The sequence below is a fragment of the Pseudopipra pipra genome, chromosome 3 (genome assembly GCF_036250125.1).
Source record: "Pseudopipra pipra isolate bDixPip1 chromosome 3, bDixPip1.hap1, whole genome shotgun sequence".
Classification (NCBI taxonomy): domain Eukaryota; kingdom Metazoa; phylum Chordata; class Aves; order Passeriformes; family Pipridae; genus Pseudopipra; species Pseudopipra pipra.
Window position 1 is genome coordinate 77,626,486 of NC_087551.1, and position 20,148 is coordinate 77,646,633.

Consider the following 20,148-nt stretch of genomic DNA (forward strand, 5'->3'; position numbering starts at 1 on the left):
TTGGAAACTATTTTATTGATTGTGTTCTTCCCATCAGTTGTGTTTGTTTGTACCTGTTAGAGAAGTGAACATGTTTCCTGTAGTAACAGATTTCCTTAGAAACTCATCAAGCCAGATTTTTTTGGTATGCCTTTGCTCAATATTAACTCCCACCAGATGGGATTTAAAAAAAAGAAAAAAAAAGGAGATAAATAAATTCAGGTTTCTGGATAAAATTTTAAGAAACTGATGATTAATTTTGTTTGAGATACAGCATTGCATTTCATTAGCTTCTGGTTATTTGTGTGCTGTCTGTGACATGATGGTTCAGTCACGTAGCTCAGATGATTAAAAGGCTAATTTTAGTTCGAGACTGATTTTAATGGGGTATCTGATAGGACTAATTTGTCGAGATAAATTAATGCAGGTTCCCAACCCCCACCCCCCCTCCAATCCTATATTCAATCTGTTCTACAGTCTTTCTGAAAATACCTGAAGTTAGACAAAATTTTCTGAAATACAGAATTACACCCAGGTACTGAACCACGTGGAAAAAGCAATGAGCCAGAGAGCACTGAAAGCAATGAGGCACCTTAGTGGGCCTTTAACAAGCCCTAAGTCTGCTAAGCAAGCAAGTTAATTTGTTTAAGACTTTACAAAGACCCATTTCTTCTGTAAGTTATATTGAGTAATAACCAGATTGAGTCATATTTTCATTTTACTACTCTGCTATAAATCGGTTCATTTCTGGCTCAGTTTTGATAGTCTGTCCCTTTGTCAGGCTTTATCCTGTGAAAAGTGTAGAATGCCAAAAGAAACAACAAACTGACCCTATTTTGCCCTCTCCTCCAGCAGAAATGGATACAGAAGAACAGAAGTTTATTTCCTATTTCTGGGATGAGACTGTGAAAGAGAAATTTGCCTTTGTGAATTAAGCCATGGGCAGATTGATTCATTTCATCCTGTTGGTATTGAATATTGTTGTTATTTTAGTTGAAAGTTTGCAAAATGCTAGCTTTCCATGGGCAGGCCACTGAGGAAGTGATCCAAAAATAATATAAATTGAAAGTGTTTGGTTTAATTTACTTTCCTGTTTGTTTGTGGTTTGTTTTTTTTTTTCTTTAAACAAAACAGAACAAAAGATGCTTTGGACTAAATGTCATCAGAAGATTCATTAGGGGGATAGGGACACAGCTAGCTGTGAGCTGTGGGGGTGTGGGGTGGTGTCTCTCTTGCTGTTGGAAGGTGGGAATCAGCCTGGCAATAACCAACAGTGAGTTTGCTGGTGACATTGTTTCTGCATCTGGCGGTTCTGATAGAAGAAATCTGTAAGGGACTGGGAATCTGATGTTCTTGCTTGGAGCTAGGTTGATTTTGCTCCTGATTAATCTCATCTGTAAGAGGTGAAGTCTTCAATTGCAGATTTTTTGGCTGGTTCTGTTGTTTAGAATAATATATAATTTTCACCTCTGGACTTTGGGCCTCTGCAGAAATAGTCTGTACGGATCCAAGTTCATTTGTATTGCATTGTCAGCGTAGCTGTGATTTTCTTTGACAGTTACATCAGTGGGGAAGAGAAGAGCAGAATTTGATATGAAAAATTACTTTGTTCTCCAGAGCTTCTAGAAAAGGTCTTTGAATTCATAGTGTGAAATCTCTAGCGCGTCTACAGGTGACTTGTACTAATAAAGAATAACCATCAAAACTCTGTTGGAGAAAATAATATTGGAAGAAAAATCAATTGTATGAGGAGATAGAATATTTAGTACTGACTCATCTCCCCTAATCAGTAGAAAAATGGATTATATGACTAATAAATAATCACCTCGAAGAGAACAGTTAAGCTATGTACCATTTTGTTGTACAGATCAGAAATATTGTAAATAACCTACTAGATAGGAAATATGTGATTTCACAACAAATAAAGTTTACCATATGGGGAAAAAAATATTCAATGAAATGTACCACTTTATTGTTTTGCCTACTAATAAGGGTAGCTTTTGCTTCTTTTTTTTCTTTTTTTTTTTTTTTAAGTCAGAAACATAATTTGCTTCACCCACAGAAAGCACTGAATGGCATAAAGCACCTGCTGTCAAACTGAAGCCTGGGGATATATCACTGGGGAGAGAGAAGGAGAAGGTAAGCCAGTGATGAGAGACTGCGGACAAGTGAGGAGATGCAATCTGAGGACAAGATTTTTGGCAGAGGCTGAGTTTGAGGATGGAGGTGTTGCTCAGCTTCTACCCTATATCTTAGAGTGCCAGTCAGTGGATGTGTCAACAGGTGAATGAATACAAATCGAAAGCAGGAGTTTTCATCACCGTGGTAGGCACAGCATTTAATCTCTCGCATACCACAGCAAAGTGGTATCTGAATGCTGTGCAAACAGCCGGGGCCTCAGCCAGTGTGTGGTGTGTGGCTGGGAGCTGCCTGTCACTAATGATACAGGATCATGCAGGCACCCTTGGTCTGTATGATGAATTCTTTACTTAGGGCTTTGCCTTTGTTTCATAAAGTCAATAATGCAAATGCACAAGAATAAAGGTGAGGCCTGACCTTGCCCCTTTGAAGTTACTGGGAGATTATCTTTCACAGGCGCTAAGGTCTATTCGCTGCCTCGGTTTTGTTTTTTTGTTGTAACAGTTTTCGAAGTGCCTTTCACATGCACACAAAAGATCACTTTTTTAATAAATGAAATATCAATGGTGAATGTGGAAATGCCTTTCTTAAGTAATAAAAAAGGGGTCATTTGTAAATGCAGCAATATTCTTATTTAGTGGAGGAGATAAGGCGTGTCCTTCCTCTTCCCTGCTGCTCCTCTTTTCCCCTCAAATGGTGGAGGGTGTGACAAAGGTTAGATTTTTGTATTACCCGTACAAAAGACTTCACTGGGTTTTATGCACATGGCAAGAGAGACAGGAACTGTGTAATATCACTTTAGAAAAAAAAAGAAGATGCAATTTGAATTAATGATCTCTACCTAAGGCGATTGGGCTCTGTGCTTCTCATTAAGCAAGTTGGAATGTCTCTTTTCTCTCTTCCCCATCCCTAAGTGCCTGAAAAACTGGAAAATAGAAGATGAGTTGCGCAAAAGAAGAAAGGTTCTGAATCTGAGAATTTACTGTTTATTTTTTTTCTTTTAACTTCTTAAGCTTTAGACAGGCTTGTATAGCTGATGTAGCTAAAATTATTTGGGTCCCCAAAACATCAGGAATGTCTAAAATCATCAATATTCTTTAATCTCTGTGTATGCATCTGTTCAGTCTTTGAATGTAGCTGGATCATCTTTTCAAGTTATTTTCTACAACTGGAAGGACTAGAACCCATTTTTTCCTCAAGCCAGAGTTTAGATGGTCATTCAGAAACAACAATAACAATAAACCGTGTGATTCTTAGAACTGGAATATAAAATAGATTATAAATTGGTTTAGGATTATGAATTTAAAAAGAAGTAAAAAATTAGTAACTTCATATGCTCAAGTATACTTACATTGTGAAGCCCATGGTAAAACCCTCATTTAAAACAATTGCAAAGTTCTTTTTTTATATTTGGTCATATCAGTTTGGATTTTTTTTTTAACATGCTTTTAGTTATTTTAAATCAATGTATCCTGAATGAGTAAGCCAAGGATCTTAGTTAATGTCAAACACCAGAGACAGGACTGCTTAGGAAGTTGTGATGGCCTAATCATAATGAGTTCAAGCAACTTTTGCCTGTATGAACTCATCATTGGCAAAGTGTCTCCAAGTGTGGGAGAATATTTATTTGTTGCATAGGTATAAACAATGACAGAATTTAACTTGTGGAAACACTGTTACCACTGATGAGGAATGGGGAGGGGAGAAACCCCTTCGGGCTTTGAAAGTTCCAAAGTGAAAACTGAGTTTGTATTGCTGGTGAATAGCAAACCCATCCATTTTCTTGCAAACCAGGCACATTTCCTGCAGAATTCACCATTAGCATGGATGGTTGTCTCTCTCCCATATGACTGAAGAGGCCCTTTTGGAGTGAAATCTTGCTACTGCCTGCATGTATAAAATACAACAGCCAGACTGCAGAGGACTTTGAGCACATGAGATCTGGCTCTTTCACAGCTCGTGCAGCACATCAGGGAGCACAGGACTTGCATTCCAATGTCTGTGTAATTGGAGTCTCCCTATGGGTAAAATTTAGGTTAAGAGTGAGGAAATATCCTTCTACACTGAGCAGCAGAAGGTTTCTAGTCAGGGCACACCTGTTCCTCCATGCTGAAGAGTGCAGGATAAAACAGGAATTGTTGGTGCAGAACAAGCATGTCAAGGGGAATCCAGGTTTTAAACTAAACAGGAACAAGTCTTATTCTGTTTGCATGGTTATAATCAGGAACAACTGCCTGTGAAGACGGCAGTGATCCTCAGCTTGCAAATCAGATGTTTAGCTATGAATTCCAGTGTCTTATCTCTTTGCCACTGACTTCTAAACAGGAATAAATTGTTGGATATGCAATAGCAGTCTGATTATTTCAAAATTGTATTCCACTGCATTTTCTATTTCTCATGTAATTTTTTACTTCCACTTTAGTAATGCACAATTCTCTCAGTATACAGCCTTAGAAGTTTACAGCCTTGCTACTGCCCATTTATGGTATGACCTCTAATGTTCCTGGAATGATCAAATACTGCTCTTGCTGAATTACCCCATCAGTCACTTAATTTCTTTGTACCAACAGGGAGAAACAGAGAGAGCAACTTTTAATTCTGTGCTAAAATTAAAGTGCAGGAATTCAGTAAAGTTATGCTGGACAATAAAATAAGTCTGAATTTGCCTCATTGTGTGAAGTACCTCTTGCCAGCTCTTGTAGTGTTATCGTGAGCTTTATGCCTACTTACTGCTGTACAGCATCAGTTCCTGGAGAAATACATTTCAGTTTTCTGTTCTTGAATTCTTTTAAGGGTAAGCTGTCAAACACTTCTGATGTTTGACAAATGCTGTGTAGTTAAGGATACCAAAAGAAGATAATAAGTTATAAGGAACAGTCAAAAAAGAAAAATTGAAATATTCATATTTTAAAGTCTTCAATGCCAATAATAAGGAGAACCTCCTGTAGTTAACCCTTCTGTATGCCCGTCATTCATTAGGCGGGGAGTTTAAAGATTTTTGTTGAGATGTGTTTTTCAGACGTGGGCTATTTGTTTGGGGCTGTGTGCGAGAGTCCAAAGTAATCTGTTTGCTCTAGAGGAAGAAAGTAATTCCTTCTGGGGAGTATTATTTTGAGACTAAGAGAATCTCTTTCTATTTTTGTCACAAAGCTATCACCTATGGTGCACTTCAGGCCTCAAGGGGATCACTGCGGAGTTAAAAATGGTTGTTCTTCTATTAATAAAACACAGTGTATTATGTTTGTGCCTGTCCTTGCTACTTTCACAGAGGCATCACATTTAAAGTCATTAAGAAGTCATTGATACATTTATTCTCACCACAATGCACTAATAGCATTCAAAGCCATTAGTAGCTGGCTGTTGTGCATTTGCAAAAAGTTGCAGTGCTAGGTCAGCATACATGATACTTTTCTGTGATAAATGAGAAATATTAACATATTAGACCAGAAACAGATTAAAAATATTTCTAGTGTCAGCTTTCTGTCTTACATTTCACTTTCCCTTTTTTATGTTGCTTCAGTCTGAGGTAGGTCCTAATTAGTGTATCATATGGATAATTTTACATTATTATTTTCAATTAGAAACGATTAAACATAGTTTGGCAAACTTACAAAATGAAGTAATGTAGTAAAAGATAACCCTCTAACATGATCAGAAGTCTCATACTCTGCTTTTCTGCCTCAGTAAGCACAAAGAATTAATAGAATCTCACAGTGCATTACTAGAAATTCAGAAAAAAACAAAATGATATGTAAGTTGGGGACAAGCAAAATAATTTTCTGCCTATTTGTAGAATTATCTCTCTTCATTTGGCCACTGGTACAACTAATAAGTTCCTGAAAATCATAAGCTTTGTGAGCAAAATATCACTTTATGTAAAATATGCCAATTTATGTATGCTTTTCTGCCACCACAGCTTATTTGCATGAGATAGGTTCATCCATGTTTCCATGAAAACAAATGCCAAACCTCCTGCTGAATTTATTTATCAGGCATTGCATAAAAACTGGATGCCATTTTCTGTTTTCGGCTATTCCCACTGGGTTTTTGTTAGCAAAAGTTAAAAGGTGAAATTTTGGCCTTGGCGGAGTGAATGGTGTGAATCTTAGTTTAACTGGACCAGGAGTTGACCCAAAGTATTCTGCTTATTATCTTATATTCATTTTCATGACAGCTAATTGTGATGTCACAAAGCAGAGTGTGCATAGGACAGACATCAAGAGGAGGTACATTTCTAAGCATTGTAGAGAATGATTTATTTTAAACATGACCTGTAGTAAAAGAAAATGAATGGTGGAAAATCGGTGATGTTTAAAGGTATTTCATAACTTACTATTAGAAGGAATTGGTATTTTTATTAAAAAGGAGAAGGAAGGTTAAAAATTTCTGCGTGATTTTTAGCATAATTATAATGACTATCTACATGCACAGCTTTCTATACTAAATTTTGATCTGAAAAATGTACAGGACAGTGACCAATATAGGATCAAGGTTTCTCTTTCTGTTTCTCCACTGTTACAGGAGAAGTGAACTTAATCAGACGTGACTTGACTTTACATCTGTGCAGGAGGTTATCCCTTGTAAAAGGGTAGAGTTGTGAATGAAACCTTTGTCTTCAGCTTCCTTGTAATCCTGCAATACAGTTGAGCATGTTAGCTCAGTTGGAATAATGTACTGATTTTCTAAAGATGAAAAAGAAATTAAGCCCTTTCCTCTTTTTAGGTTCCCAGTGCTGTACTTCCTTAGATTTCACACTACCTGCCTTGGGTTTAGCAACTCTGATTTCAGTCTGTCACCTTCTCAGGCTAAATATAAAAAATGGTACGCTCCTCTCCTTGAAGGAGAATATTTAAGAAATGCAATGCCAGTGAGAGTGCTGTTTTGTAGCAGCAGGGATTCTTTTTTCCTGTCATTTTCTTAATTCAGTCTCTGTTTCAAATCTTTATCAGCACCTGTCCTTTTAAGGAAATAGATTAAAATGTCTGAGGGTAAATGGAGGATTGATTTGGTGTGAACTTACAGCTCCTGTGTATTTACAATGCATGCAGCTATGAACAGGGTTACCACATGCTTTCACATCCTTGCTGACTCTTAACTGCTTTACTTCCTTGCCTTTGTGCATGCTGATTTTATTTCTCCTTTCACCATATTAGCCATAAATTAAGTGTATATTTGAAAAAAAATTCTTTATTTTTTTAGAATAAGGAGCATGTGAGACTGTTGTATGAAATGCTGGATCATGCAGCCCGGGCTGGAGAGGGGCTATTGATTACAAAACTGTGGAGGTATAGAAGGAGTGAATACTAAAGATATTTGGTTTGATAAAATGATAATATTCTGAAATATTACAGAATATATTGCAGTAGCTCAAATATATTGATGACTGTCTGACTAGGTTAGAGATAAAAGCAGTAGACATGCATTTACTCTGCTTGCTCTCATTTAATTTCATCATAGTGAGTCACATAGGCATCAAGATTTATATGTGTCTGATAAGTAGTCGGGGAGAGAGTGCTAATGATGGTCGTAATGCTTTCTAGAATTCTATTTCTTCTGACTTTGGTTGACATTGTGACTCTAAATACTGCAGACTCTGTAAATTAGTAAGTGGAAGACAGAGTGGGGGACAAGCTGCCTCAGAATTCACACCATGCTCATCAATATTTAGTCATCCATAAGTTGATTTTTTTAAATTTCCCCCCCACCCCCTCACCCCGTGTCTGGACAGCAGAATGCATGGTCCTCCGCAGGGAATATTTATCAGATTGGTGTGTGCTTTTATTGGGAGAAAATCAGGGAAAGTAAGTCATAAAACATGCTGAGGGTTTTTTTGTACATACAGGGAACTTATAACATTTATCCTTCAATTCAAAGAAAATCCTTTTTCATCAGTGATCAGTGCAGAATGGCGAGACTTGGCTGAGTCTTGCTGATTCACATGGGACAACTGTCTCTAGCATATTCTGTTTCTGATGATGGCCCTAGCACTGACATGACAGATGCTTGGAAAGCTGCTGTCCCTACTGCTGCTGTTGTTGACACCATTGCAAATTCTTATAGGAAGGTTGCAATGAGTCTTACTCTAGTTGAAAAAAAGACCCACAGTTAAAAACCGGGCAGTCTTTTACAGCCTGATCCTATGGGATCTCTCTTGCTATCATGTGCTTTTGGACAGTCTTAACTGTAGGTATTGTGAGTTGAAGGTCTTTAAAAGACTGTTGGTGTTATAGGAAAATTTGGAATATTGTGAAGTGTTTGCACATCTCTTACTGTCTTCATTTATATGACTTAGGTGTCTGCTGCTGCTGTAGCAGTGGTCCTTAGAGGAACTACTTTTCCAGGACATGAACAAAGGCAGGAGTGACAGTATTGCAGCTAGAAAAAAACATAGGAAAAGATAGCTATGGGCAATTTCCACCGCTCTTAATAAGTAGCAAGAGCAAGTACAGCAGAGAAAATCAATAAAAACCTCTTGTCTACCTTCTTACCTCCAGAGCCGTCTCCTGAAATCCACAAGAAAAAAGATGCAGGAATAAAGCATTTATCTTCAATATGCCTGTCTGTTAAGTACATCCTGTGGCTGACAGCAAGGCTGTTCTCAATTTTATCATTTCTTTCTTGTTTTGGTGGAGAAGAGAGTCATTTATTCATTCCATTGGCTGTTAGAAAGTATTCTCTATTCTAGAGATGTTTTCCTTTGACCAGTTTAAATTCTGAAATTACACAGATTTTACTGAAGGCTGTTGTTGCTGTTTAGCGTATTAATGCCTACATGTTTCAACCAGACTTTAAGAAGAGGAATCAGTTGATTCTGAGGTGCTCCTGTCCATATGCTGAATGGGAATATATTCCCTTTTTGCTCCTATTTTTCATTATTTAACCTGAAAAGATAGAGAAAACAAGAGAAATTGAGTTGGCTCTGGTCACAAAGTTAAATGCCAAAGTGGGGAATACATCCAAAATAAAAATTTAGACTTAGGACCCTTGTTACTGAGCAGTGCTCCTTCTAAATAATTTTCTCCTATGAAGAAAACTGCTTAGCCTGTAAAACTGGACAAACACCTATTGTAGTTAACAAAGAAGTAGAATGAAATCTCAAAATCAGGTATGGATTTGTTCCACTTCTACTTTATACTTCTGCTTAGAGCAGAACAGAGCCATAAGACCTAAATTTTCAGGCCGTATTGTACCTCATCATGACTAATGAAATTTGAAAAGAATAGGGCGTCCACCTTTCTGGAGCCCTTCATGTGAAATCTAATTTGATGGCTATCATCACAAAGATACAGAAATATACATTAGGCTTATAGGTATTTGCATAAAATAATTTTGAAGTAAACCCTGTATTTTGTGTTTGGCTCTATTGCCATCAGCTGGAACAATGAAAAGAATGACTAAACTTCTCTTTTTGAACAATGTTCATGATGTGACATAGGCACATTGCACATATATTGTTGTTGGCTTGGTCACTTTGGAGTAAGAGCCTATGAAGACAGACTCACTGAAAAAGTATGTTGTGTTCCCTAATGTGGGAATAGGAATTTAATATTGGCAGACAGGTTTGGCGTGCTCAGTGCCAGGAATTAAAGCTGAAGAAGACAAGGCAGTAAGATGTCAGTATGCCTAGAAGAACAGCATACACATTCTCTAATATAAAAATAGTAATCTAGAAGAGATAAGATGAATTACCATGATGACAAGTTACTGTGCTCATCTTCTAGGCAACTTATCTGTTGCCCAGAGAAGCTGGATTCCCCATCTCTGGAAGTGTTCAAGGCCACTGGTCTAATGGAAGGTCTCTCTGCCTATGGCAGGGGGTGGGAATGTTGGGGGGGATTGGAACTGGATAATCTTTAAGGTCCTTTTCCATCCAAGCTATCCTATGATCTATGATTCTTTCAAGGAATGGGTACTTCAAGGGAATATTTTCCCAAGTTCATTGAAAATTTAAAATAGTTTTATTTAAAGAAATGGAGAATAAAGGAAGTGACTGCGGCTTTAAACTGGTTTTGATGCAAAAGGAAAACTAAGGAGATAATGCAGATGTATGGATTGCCAAATGTTTTACTATTCTTTTATACAGGAAAATTATGTTTTCCCACCCCATTGATATATTTAAGTATGGCTACAGACTTAATGAAGTAGACCTAAGCACTACAGAATTAAGGTAACTCTACAGAAATTTAGGAACCAAAAGCAACAGAAGTTTGCATTGCCTGTTTGACCTTCATGAGAACAGCAGTGCAATCAATCTTTTAAGGCTAACAGAACTGGTATAAAATTTGAGCAGGAGACATAAATTTTGCTGCATATGTAAAGAGCTGCATGTAAGTGGACTATATACCTGTCAAATCTTTAGCTGAACAGAATAGACTTAGATAATACCACAAGTCAATCCCTTTCTCAAGTTTTGTGTTACTGGATTTGATTTACTTGTAAAATCCCATATACCCTACCTAATCTTGCATTTTGGGTCTGTCTGATGTTTTCCTTCGTCCCCTGTTCTCTTCTGATTTTCTCATCTGAAAGAGGTGCTTCATTTTTTTTTTATTGGTGGGAGCTACTCATCTACCAGCATGACTTGGCATTTGTTGTCTTCATTTGTAAGATTGAGATATTTTATGGATTTTTTGGGACTGTGTTGTTTTTGGGTTTTTTAATTAGGTCAGAACACATGAACTCTTTTATCTATGTAAAATCTTAAGTCTGCCAACCTGTTACAGAGCGCTACAAAGGAAAAAGGAGTATTTTGTTTCCATATGTCAGTGGACGTAAATAAAAGTGCTATGTGCTTAAGCAATGTCAGGAATAATTTATATTAAGTTTTAGGACAATTACTATACGATCGATTAGACTATGGGCTTTGCTGCCAAAGGCTATTGTAGAAACATCATCACAGAAAAGGTCAAGTATCTGTATTTCTAAATTTTACAGCAGTAGCCCTTAATTCTGCAGACTGATTATGGCTAACAGAAAGTTTTATAGCTGCTTCACTCCAAATACAAAGCAGAAGCTGTAAGTGAATTCAGTTAAAAAAAAACAAAAAGAAAAAAAGCAATCAGTACATCAACCCTAGCAATACTTATTTTCACATTAAATTCCATTTCTTTTTCACTAGCTCCCATTATCAGACTTTGATGAAACAGTTTTGTTTTGATTGCTAATGCACAATATGTCCTACGTTCAAGACTGAAGGAGGATGAGTGAAAATCCAACACGAAGTATGGGCTGTTTGAAATCTCTGATACTACTGGAAAAACATAAGTGCAGAGTGCACATTGGAGGATATATTGGTTTAAGTCCATCTAGAGATTCTTGTTGGGAACCTTACTGTTTGAAAACTGGCATGCCTGGAGTGCTGATGTACATTTTGGCTCATTCTTGCAAATATGTCCCGTAAAGTCACTCTGACGTCAGAAGTGTTTGCACACATAGTCAAAACCTCTTTCTGCATTTGAGAAAGATTTCAGTGAGCTTTGCATTGCTTTTACATCTTAGAGCTCCTTATTCTGAATGACATTTTGTTTTGACGAAGTTAACAATAATTATCATGTCTTAAAAGCTGCAACTTAAATGCATATTAGAGTTTCAACCACTTACAGGCCTTATAGGATAACGAAACCAAAAGGGCACAAAAATGCACAAAAGTGCCTTACTAATTCAACATAAGAATTAGTGGCTGGGCAAAGGGATTGGCACGCTTTGTAGTGCAAGGAGTAGCATGTTAATTAGAGATTCCCCAGCAGACATCCTCCAGAAGAGTCCATAATTAATGCTTGTTGTAGCTTCATGCATACAGTGGCAATGAGCCCAATATATGGCTTTTGCATCTGCTATTTCAATGATGTCATACGTTAGTTTGTTCCAAAGTTTGAAGAAAGATGAAAGATGAAAAGAAAAAAAGAGGGTTTTTTCTTTCTCTTAATAATCAATGTGTACTTGATAAAGTCTTTAATACCATTCTACAGTCACTAATAACTGAGCATGTTTGCTTGCTCTTGGCTTTACCCAAACTATTTGCTACTCCTACCATTCATCTTTGGCTGCATGATAGGCCAGCAGAGAGAGTTGTATCACTGCAATATGAATGCTCATGAAGCATGCACGGGTATACATGTGCCCACAAATTAAGATTCTTCAACTGTGTGTCCTATCTGTACTGCTGCTGTAATGCAGGAAATTGCCAGCTAGTGTTTGCATTCATATGAAATTAATTTTCATTATCATCCACATAAACGTCATAATAGCCTAACATAGTCATAAACAGCTTGACTGCACCAGTATTTTATTTGGAATTTTGAGAACTAGTTAAAGTACACCAGTTCTTTACTCAAAAGCTCAAATACGCAAACCTCGGCTGGATCTCTCGTTCATTCCCTGTAGGCATACATTACTTATTTCAGTACAGTCACCAAGATTTTGTGTGACAAGCTATAGAAAGCTTTACAACATTATGTGTATGGATCTATTTGGTACTTGATAGAGGCATCTATATTAAAGAATTGTGGATAATCTACTGTTCTAATTTCTCATCACTACCCAGCTATCATAGGATGCTAGATGAACTTATTGCATATGAAACCAGGAGGTAGTTTATGAGGCTATGCAGTTGGTTGCCATTTGAGGATTACTGGTAATTCTTATGACTGGATGCTGTACATGTTGGCATGCCAGGACAAGTAACTTAGAGAAGAATTTATTTGATTCTCTTGACTGGAGAGCAATTCCACTGACCATTTGCAAGAGGCTGTGGTTGGGTTCGTAAACATTGTTTGTCTGGTCTTGTTTGAGGTGGTGTATAGTATGCAGAACATTTGTGTGGGTTGATGGATGTGATACAGGCATCACAGAAGACCTATATTCTTTTGGACCATTAGCTGAGAACCTCGCAGGATAGCCTTCAGCAACTGAGAACTGAGTCCTGGGTCTCCATAGACTCCAGTGAGAATGAAGCTACACAGTACACGTGTAAGCACTAACATATTAACACTGAAATTTAGGTGTTGTAATCTTGGGAGAAAACACATCCTGAATATATTTAATCTGTGGCCTGTTGTAAGCTGGGCAGTGGAGATCAAGAGATTAATTTGGATGACTTCTCTAAAAATATTCATGCTCTGTATCACATTGCTGGAGTTTTTGTTGATGTTTCCCCTCCCAATAGCCCCTTTTTTCCCTGCTGAAGCCCTCAAGGGAGACTCAGGATGCCCAAGTCCCAGTCTGACTTCGTATTTAAATTCAGAGTTGGCCAACCTTTTTCCTTTGTATAGCTTTCCTGTCACTGCCTCAGAGGAGACCCATTTGAGATCAGTGGGTCTGCTGGACTGGTGTGCGTGCTGATGATAAGGACGTGGGTTGTGTAATGGAAATGCATCTGGCTGAGCGATTAGAAAAAGTTGGGAAGGGGAGGAACTGAGCCCCACATGAGGACTGCATGCCTGTTTTGTTTCCCATTGTTCAGCCCTATTCCTTGGCTCCTAATGGACCTCTGTAGCCACTTTGCTCTCTGAATTTGTTCAGGTTTTTTTTATTATAAAATTAACTTCAATTAAATTACTTACATTTAAATTATATTTAAATTATATTTAAATTATATTAAATTACTTCTATTTTTTATCATTCAGAAAAAGACTTTAATATTTAATGGAGAAAATTGGAAGAGCGGGGCAGAAGGAGAGCCATACTAGGGGACCCAGATGCTTTTGGGTAATGTAGCAGAACTGAAGATGGAAATGTATTACAGACCAGGAAGGTATCAGGGAATGCTTTCTATCAGTGACACTGTCTGCTGTCCCCTGGGCCATTGCCATGACTTTCACACCTTCTTCAGTTATGTTTTATTTCTTCCTTGGCAGTCCATCCTTTTGAGAATGAAAAATTCATTTTTGAATAGAGCTGCCTAATTAAAAGCCTTAAATTCCATCCTAAGTGGAAAACTGAATTCTGCCATGGGCTGTGATGGCACTTCCCTAGCATGGACAGTTTCTTCTGGGAGCTGCATAAACCTTATGCAAGGACAAACTGGGCCTTCTTGCCTGTTACTGAACTTTATATAAGTTTGCTTTTTCTCCCCCCCCACTTACATTAACCATCTTTTATTTTCTTTGCTTTTTTGTTTTCTCTTTGGTCGTGACTATAACAACCTGTTTCCTTCAATGTTTTTGTTTTTCTTTTTTCAGTATCTTCCTCTTTTTTCAAAGAAATATGCAGTTTCTTGAGAACCGAGAAACCAACATCTATAAATTTGTCTTTCTAACAAACTACACAGAACTGTTTGAAGAATTACTTGCACAAAAAAATCATTTGAGTTCCAAATTGTTCACAATTAGGATGCTGAGTCACTTCTACCTCTGTTATATATTTTGTGTAGTGATTTGTCAGTCAAAGCCAACAATTAAACCTTCTCTAAATAAAGAATTCATGTTTTCTCCTCATGATTCTGTCACTAGCAAGGAGCGTGAAGCAATAGGAGTGAACTGTAGAGCAAAACAGTTCATCCTGAGGACTTGATGTCCACACTATAAATTTCAGGGGGGGGTTGTTTGTGGTAGGTCTAGTCTGATCCAACTGTGGTTGGAATGCATTAGTTTCACTCTTGGAGCACATCTTCTGGTTATTTTCCTCTGAAAACAAACCAGTTCACTTACTCGGAGACTCCTGTGCTGGGAACCAAAACACAGTAAGCACGGATAACCGGGAAATCCCTTCAAAAGTGCACTCTGTATCCAAACAAAAGTGTGAATGTCGATGCATTCATGTTATATTAGTTATTCTCTTTCAGTTTTCACAAGTTGAAACCCAAGACACAAATAAAAAATTATAATTACAAAGCCCCTAAAATAGAAATTCTAAGTTTACAAACCCTTAAAAGTTTCTTAAATGTCTTGGAATATTAGTATTCTTGAAAATATGCCTGGCAGCTGGGAAGATGCAATGGAGATTGTTCATGTGTCTATACTGCAGTCTTTGCTATGAAATACCAGTGGTCTAGGTGGACCTTTGATCTTCCTCATTTTCCTTGTCTTTATTGCATGATTCAGGTCATCCATTGTCCGAGACACCTATTACTTCAGAGGGTTTGGATCAAGCCTTCAGGGTTGTAATTACTCAGCTGACTAATGCCAGTAAGTTTTTGGAAATTTGCAGAGAACTAAGCTTGCACACAGTTCCAGTGAATCTGGGCATTGCATGTGTACAGAGTGCTTCTCTTAGGGGTTTTTAAAGGATTAAATGTAATAGTAGTGTACACTGAAACAGAAAGCATGATAATCTTAGTTAAAGAGCTTGATTGCGTGGCAGAAACAGCGTGGAAGCGCATGGTATTTTCAGTGAAAAAAAGCTTTTGTATGGTTAGCCTCATCTTCTGTAAAAAAAATAAAGTTCATGTTTTGGGATTGCTCCACGCTGGTTCCGTAAAGCTTCCTTGGATATCTAGCTCCTTTGTTTTGCAGTGGCATTTAATCACTTGCAGTATCATACACTGTTCAGCCATGCACATTATTCCTTAATTATATATGAATAAGCCCCTCTTGACTATAAGACATGTTGTTTGTTCAAACGCACTTACAAATCCATTTTCTTATCAGTTCTTTGCTGAACATTTACACAACGGGGTACTGTTTAAATATGAAAATAAACCTTTTATAAAAAAATGGTTTGACCCACCCACCTGGCCTCCATCTGTGATTGTTCTGTCTCTGCAATCTGTTGTCTGCTTTTCCTCAGCGTGTTCTTTATCTTTTCGGATGGCTGCTATCTTTGAGCGACTTCATTGCCCCTCCCTATTTTCTCTGTGCTTAGTAGAAAGTGACATTTCCGAATCATAAGGATCAGCCAGACAGATTTGATATGCTCTCTGCTATAAGACACACTTCTGTTCAGAGTATGCAATTAGTAAAGACAACTTCATTTCACAGTATCACAACTCATGCTGCACTATTTAGAATTAAAGCATTGTGTGAATCGAGAAAGTTTTCTCATAAAAATTTCTACAGATAAATCTGTCAGAATTAGTGATGTTTTTTCTTACCACATACTTACTGAAACAAACCCAGAAGTTTCATATCAGTTCAGTTTCATATCAGTGAATTATTCTGGTAACACTTTTCCTTTATATTTTTACTTTTTTTCATTAAAGGGGAGTTGTGTGTTTGTAATCTCTTAATAAACTAACACTCTAATCTTTAGATAAAGAGGTTAAATCCATTTTTATTTTGAAGGATTATCATTAAATACTTACACATACAGTTTAAGTTTCCAGTCTATGCACTGATAAAAATGTTATTGTCTTCTGTGAACCTGGAAGGGAGTCCCTTCTTAAAGAAATTAGAGTATATTTTTTGTTTCCTTTCTGGCAGCATTTCTGTTTCTTCCTACTCCAAGCCAAAAGGAACTGTGGAGAACAGTTGCTTTTTTGCATTAAAGTTCCTTCAAAAGCATCACAATGGATTCAAAGGCATGAGCATATTTTTTTAAGTAAGTAGGACAATCAGCATTAAATGTTGGAATATCTGAGACCAGGATATGCAAGTAAAGATATTTTTAGATTCTGTAGCACTGTTGTGCAGAAGCGGAGTCATTTCTCTCTTGCGGATTCTTGGAAGCTGGTCTTTTGTTTGGATGGATTTGCCTGCTATATAATGATGGCCTTTAGGAATGTGTTACAGAAACCTGTGAAAAATTTCTTCTGGGTTGAGACCTGGTATGGTATTAGTGGGTCATTGTCCAAAGGAAACGAAAATGTGTTATTAAGTTATTTTAATTTCATTTCAATTGGAAAGCTTATAGAGATGCCTGCTTCTGTTCTATTTTATGAGTAAGCCTTCCAGATTTATTTCTTGCCAGCCAATTACAGTTAAATTAAATTAAACATCCACATCAGCTTTCATTGTCTCAAAGCTTTAGGAAGAAATAGAATAGATCCATTTGCACCACTTGCTTTACAGAGTACTTTATCCTTGAACCATGAGATCTGAGAGAGATCTGAGATTCCCCGTAGGGACCTCCGTTATTTCACATGAACCAAAATGATTTCCGTTTATCTGAGGCCTTCGTAGGAAACTCTCCTATTATATTTTTAGCTGGACAGTTATAGAACAGGATTTTGGGGTATCAGGAGGGAATTATCTATGTGAAGAGGGAATCTATGGAATAAAGATAACCAGAGTGATCAAACTGTTCTCTCTACAGAGTACAAGAACCTACTAATGTTATAGTTTTACTAACTTCACATGTTATTAATGCATTGTTTAAACATTATTGCTGAAAGGAGTGTTTCCTCAATTTCACAGCCGCCTGCTCCTGTGTTAGTGCCTTCAGAGATGCTAAGTGGCTGTAGAGTAAACTGGATTGAGGAACCAATAAAACAAACAGCACAAAATTTAGTTTTAGAGTAGTATGTCACAAGCTTTTGTAAATAAGGCTTTAGTGACATGTGAACGATCATGCCTGTATAATAAAGTAACCTTTATATTTTGCAGAAGTAGATTGCTGTTGGGGAACTCCTTTGTCAGCATATGTGTGTCTACACTGTATTTTGGACATCAGTGTTGAGCCCTTTAGCAAAAACAGACGGTCTATGTGTCTAGGCTTATAGAGGCAGGCTTTTAGAGGTGAAGTTCATGGCATCCTGGGAAGGAAAACTTGGCCAAAGGCAACACTGTCCCACCCGTGCTTGCCCATGGTTGGGGTCAGACAGGTAGGTCAATTCTCCTGGAAAGTTGTGGAGGGGCAAATCCAGTCTGTGAACAGCCTGAGAAGTGCCTAGCTGCAGGCATCTGCTCTTCCTGGGGCAACATAAGCCATCTGTCCCCCGCAGCCACCAGACTCGTCCTTTGAGGAATAACTCTGAGGGATGAGAGGCAAGTTGGACACTTTGATCTCTTCACACTTAGATCTCCTTTACTGGCAGACCTGGATGACATATGTCAATGACAGACCGAAAGTTACCCCTATTTCTGCTATTCCTCTGATGTTAATTTAGAAGCAACTCCATCAGAAAAGCTATCATCACAAGTCCTCCCCTCACCAATTTATATTTCTTCTCCTGGAAGTTTCTCAGTGTTGCTCCCAGGAAGGGGGAATAAGGGTAGCCAGGAAGTGAGAGAGTTTTTCAGATATTTGTAAGCTGTTTTTATAAGGTTTGGTGAAAAAACAGTGACTCTCTGATTAGAGGACTCTGACAAGACTATGGCTGTTCATTTGTCAAGGGAAATGAGAGCCTTTGGGGGGCTTAATAGGCAGTAGAGATTCTCATGTCAGGGGACACGTCCACTGCTCCTTATAAGAGGTTGTGATATTGTAGTTGTGTTGCAGTGGTAATGTGTAATAATGTTGCTATTTAGACAGTGACCAACTTTGGTTGTTTGATTTGAGGTAATGAGGCTAAAAGATTCTAAAATAATGGAATTGCTTAAAAAATCAAAAGGAAAAAAAAAAGATCCTACCTAGTTCTCAGTGTTTTCAGGTTCTACTGTACATTTCTACCTTTAATATCATAGAATCATGTAATCATTTAGCTTGGAAAACAGGCTTAAGATCACCAACTCCAATCATTAACCCAGCAAGGCTGAGTCTACCATTTAACCATGTCCCTAGTGCCACATCTACACATCTTTTAAATACCTCCAGGGATGATGACTCAACCACTTCCCTGAGCAGCCTATTCCAATGCTTGACAACCCTTTCAGTGAAGAAATTTTTTCTAGTAGCCAAACTAAACCCACCCTGGTGCACCTCGAAGCCATTTCCTCTTGTCCTGTTGCTTGTTATTTAGGACAAGAGACCAACTCCCACCTCCTTACAACCTCCTCTGTAGAGAGTGATAAGGTTTCTCCTTTTCTCCAACTTAAACGACTGTAGGTCCCTCAGCTACTGCTCATAGGACTTGTGCTCCAGACCTTTTAACCAGCTCCGTGCCCATCTCTGGACATGCTTCAGCACCTCAATGTCTTTCTTTTAGAGAGTGGCCCAGATCTGAACGCAGCACTAGAGGTTAAAATTTTTTCATTAAATCCAAAGTCCTTTGCTGCATTGGAAGGTCAGGTAAGAAGAGCAAGAACACCATGGGAATCTTGTTGGCTTTAAATTCAAAGATGTTTTTTCAAATTATTTTAAAATTATTTTCCACGTGATTTGTCAGTGGTCAGATTTTACTGTATTTTTATTTAGAAAACATGCAAACACTAAATATGTGCCCCTCCCCTTCCCAAATTTCATTATTTTTGTTTGCTTGGACATTTTTTTGATGTTTTTCATTCTCTTTACGTAACAACAGGAAAACGTACCTAAGTCGTGCTGGCAATCACAAAGTCTGAGTGTGCATTAGACACCTCAAAGTGTTCATTTATGTATGGACAGACAATGTATGGTTGTACAGAACCTGTGTGACATCAGAGGAGTTTAGTCAAAAGTCCCTGATGAACTCAGTAAGCTGTTTAAGTGGCAACACTGTATAAGCTAGTAAGCTGACTATATTGTAGGCTATAAGGATTTTCTTGGTGCTTCGTTGTTTGAACTACACCCCACAAACAGGGAAGCAAGAAAGAAAAGAAATCATTAAAGGAAAAAAATCATTAAAACAATCTATTGTATGCATTTTATCACGAGTGGGTTTGGTTTTTTTTCCTTATGGCTGAGTTGAATTTTGAATAAGTAAAATGAAAAAAACCAAAACAACCAAAAAAATCCCCAGCAACAAAAAAATTCTTACAGGAATGTGACAAATTTAGCATAAATTTTTCATACATCTGTTTAGAAAAAACCCACCACTTACATTGTAGTTTGCACAGCCAATTTCTTTTTGATGATACAATTGCCTGTTGTCTGGTGATCATTCTGCTCATTTAGATAATCATACAGCTTTCCTATCAGACCATCATAAGTTCCATAACACAAGGTAGTTCATAATCTTGGACTTGCTGAATTCTTAGTCAATGTTGTTTTAACAGATTTTTTAGTAAAAATATAAAAAAGTTTATAATTAAATATTTTCAAGTCAATAAAAGAGGAAAGAGCAATAACCAAAACCTA

The 20,148-nt window shown here is 37.5% G+C and overlaps 1 protein-coding gene across 10 annotated transcripts in view; it reads left to right on the forward strand.

Annotated features, from left to right (window-relative positions):
* EPHA7 (EPH receptor A7) overlaps positions 1–20,148 on the forward strand; it is a 194,448-nt gene that overhangs the window by 26,101 nt on the left and 148,199 nt on the right. The window contains exon 4 of one of the 10 annotated variants that reach the window (XM_064649950.1): positions 2,014–2,689. The exons of the other annotated variants lie outside the window; for them this stretch is intronic. Coding sequence (XP_064506020.1) covers positions 2,014–2,051 — 38 coding nt within the window. The 3' untranslated portion in view covers positions 2,052–2,689. Of the gene's footprint in view, positions 1–2,013; positions 2,690–20,148 lie in introns of those variants that run through there. 10 annotated transcript variants of the gene reach the window in all.